This window comes from Protopterus annectens, chromosome 4.part1 (genome assembly GCF_019279795.1).
Source record: "Protopterus annectens isolate FY-2018-M chromosome 4.part1, PAN1.0, whole genome shotgun sequence".
NCBI classification, from domain to species: Eukaryota; Metazoa; Chordata; order Ceratodontiformes; family Protopteridae; genus Protopterus; species Protopterus annectens.
This window is the reverse complement of record NC_056734.1, coordinates 623,910,446-623,912,952: the sequence shown is the minus strand read 5'-3', so window position 1 is coordinate 623,912,952 and position 2,507 is coordinate 623,910,446. Positions and strand designations below refer to the sequence as shown.

At 41.2% G+C, this 2,507-nt stretch overlaps 1 protein-coding gene across 11 annotated transcripts in view; it reads left to right on the top strand.

Annotated features, from left to right (window-relative positions):
• The first annotated feature begins 252 nt into the window (after positions 1-252).
• The window catches only part of AGFG1 (ArfGAP with FG repeats 1), a 1,878,478-nt gene continuing 1,876,223 nt past the window's right edge, over positions 253-2,507 (top strand). For 6 of the 11 annotated variants that reach the window (XM_044070441.1, XM_044070436.1, XM_044070440.1 and 3 more), the window contains exon 1: positions 254-624. In XM_044070441.1, the coding sequence (XP_043926376.1) occupies positions 458-624 (167 nt within the window). In that variant the 5' untranslated portion in view covers positions 254-457. Of the gene's footprint in view, positions 625-2,507 lie in introns of all 11 variants that reach the window. The other 5 variants (XM_044070432.1, XM_044070431.1, XM_044070430.1 and 2 more) reach the window with 2 other exon arrangements.

Sequence of the window (2,507 nt, the reverse complement as noted above, 5' to 3'; positions counted from 1 at the left end):
TACTGCTGAAGCAGCGGTGGTTTTAAACGACATCATAGTACCTACCCCCCCTTTTTTTTTGCGCACCCCCACCTAACATGGGCATCAAGACGTACCTAACCCAACCCATGACGTCCTTTTAACATATCGACATTTATGTGTTTGTTGCACCTCCTAGACGAAAGATGGGGCTATAAAATCCAGTTTAGTATTTGTATATCAGGAAACTCGAACTACCTCTTCTCTTGTTGCAGTGTTGAGGGGTCGTTATTGTTGGAAAATGTTGGGTGAATTCCGGTTTTGACTTTTTCAAGCCTTGGTGCCTGTACACTGTGTGCCTGTCTCCAAGTGTGTCCCACTTACTGTATTAGTCGAGTCGTGACATTCCCGGTCTCGTCTCTCTCACTTTATTTTCTTTTGCCATTTATTTTACATTCTCTTATCCTTTCCCTACAACAAGAATTGTGTTTCTTTAACCATGGCGGCAAGTGCCAAGAGAAAACAAGAGGAGAAACACCTGAAGATGCTACGGGAGATGACAAGCCTACCGCACAACAGAAAGTGCTTTGACTGTGACCAGCGCGGCCCGACGTATGCGAACATGACTGTGGGATCCTTCGTGTGCACCTCCTGCTCAGGAATCCTGTGAGTAAATGAGCAGAGCGTCTTATGTTATACAGACAAGTGCTATAGACGTAACGGAGTAGTAAGATCTGTGCACTGCGTTACCAGCAGAATTACAGAGTCATTCCTCTGTACTTGAGGGTTCGAGTCTGTTGAATGTCAACATTGTTGCACCTTGGGTTTGGGATTTGTCTTTTGAATTTATTATGTCTGAAAAGCCTATGTTGGTATTCAGTACTTATCTCATTTAAAAGTTTGGTTCTTCAGGCAGTCCAGCTTGGCAAAGTAAAGTTCCATCATTTTTTGACGGTTCTACCTGCTTTCATAAAATAAGCTGAGCGCTCAAGCGTGACCTGAGTCTAGGTGAATGGCTTTGGTAAGGGTGATCATTGGTGACTCTTAATACATGTCAACACAAACTGCCCTGAATAACGTCTGCTTGCGTCATTATAACAGCAAGGGTAAGAATTAAAAAGTTGCGTTAGGTCCTTAAAAGTGCTTCTCGAGTATATATTGCTTTTTTGCAGGAAGGAGGGCAGTTCTCTCCTGCTGAAATATTTATTTTTGCTAGTTGGGAGTATTCGGAGTTTTTTCTCCAAAAATGAACTCATGCTGTAGTATTCAGGGCAATTTTCATATGCTGAAACATAATCATTGAGGCATCAAGAGTCATTGATTCGTATATGTATACTGGACAGTGGAGCTGGAAGACCATTAAAAGCCTAGCTACTGCATTTACCTTCCCTGTCCTTGTATGACAGATATTGTACTAATCAGGGTTGTTTTGACATACTGAATTATTGGGGGTGGGGCAAGAGGAGCCATGTACGACATATGCTAGAGTTATTTTTTGAGAAATTGCATTCTCTGTCTAACTGTACAGTGGAACAGATATATCGATTATGTAAAAGTATTTTATGTTGCAGTAATAGATACATTTGTCATTTTATATTGGGACATGTTTGAAGCAACTTGAGATGTGATCTTATTGCAAGTACACTTTCTCACTATGGTGATTTTTAATTGTTTTGGGGAGGGGTGGAGTAGGAGCAGAAATGGCTAGCTAGCCCTGTGTTGCACAAAACAGTTTATCCATAGAGCTCAACACTAACATTTGCAGAAGAACTGTAGCTTGATGAATGGTTCAGAAGGATTGAGTTTCTAGACTGCTTTTTCAATCCGGATTGATTTGGAGACCTGTCATTGTTCGCCTCATTCACTTCCTGTTTGTGAAGCCTGCCATGAATGAATGAAGTGTTACTGTTGGCTGACTGCAGCATGCATATGAGGGAATGAATACAGTGCATTGGAGGACATGGCTTGCACCACAGAAAGATGTCATACATTGAAAAAAAAAAGTGACAGCTGTACTGTACCGCCTGTTTTTCAAGCACCCTGCAGGTCTGCAGTCTTAGATGCATAAATGATGTGTAGATTACTGCAGAGTAAGGACAAACTGATGTAAAGAAGACCAGGGAAGTGATTTGTCAGGATGATGGGATAAAAAGGGGCATTCCAAAGCAGACTTAAAAATCTGTACATTGTGTGTGTGTGTGTGTGTGTGTGTGTGTGTGTGTGTGTGTGTGTGTGTGTGTAATAAAAAAAAAAAAATATATATATATATATATATATATATATATACACATATGTATGCCTGTATATCTATAGTTATCCATCTAAGGATGGACATGGCTGTGGTGAATACATATTTTAACAGGAGGGAGGAGCATAGGGTGACATACAAGAGTTGAGGAAGATGCACACAGGTGGATTATATCTTTATGTAGGAGGGCCAGTTTGATGGAGATTGGAGACTGGAAAGTGGTGACCGGGGAAAGTGTAGTTAGGCAGCATAGGATAGTGGTTTGTAGGATGACATTGGTTAGCAAGAAGAGGAGGAGGAG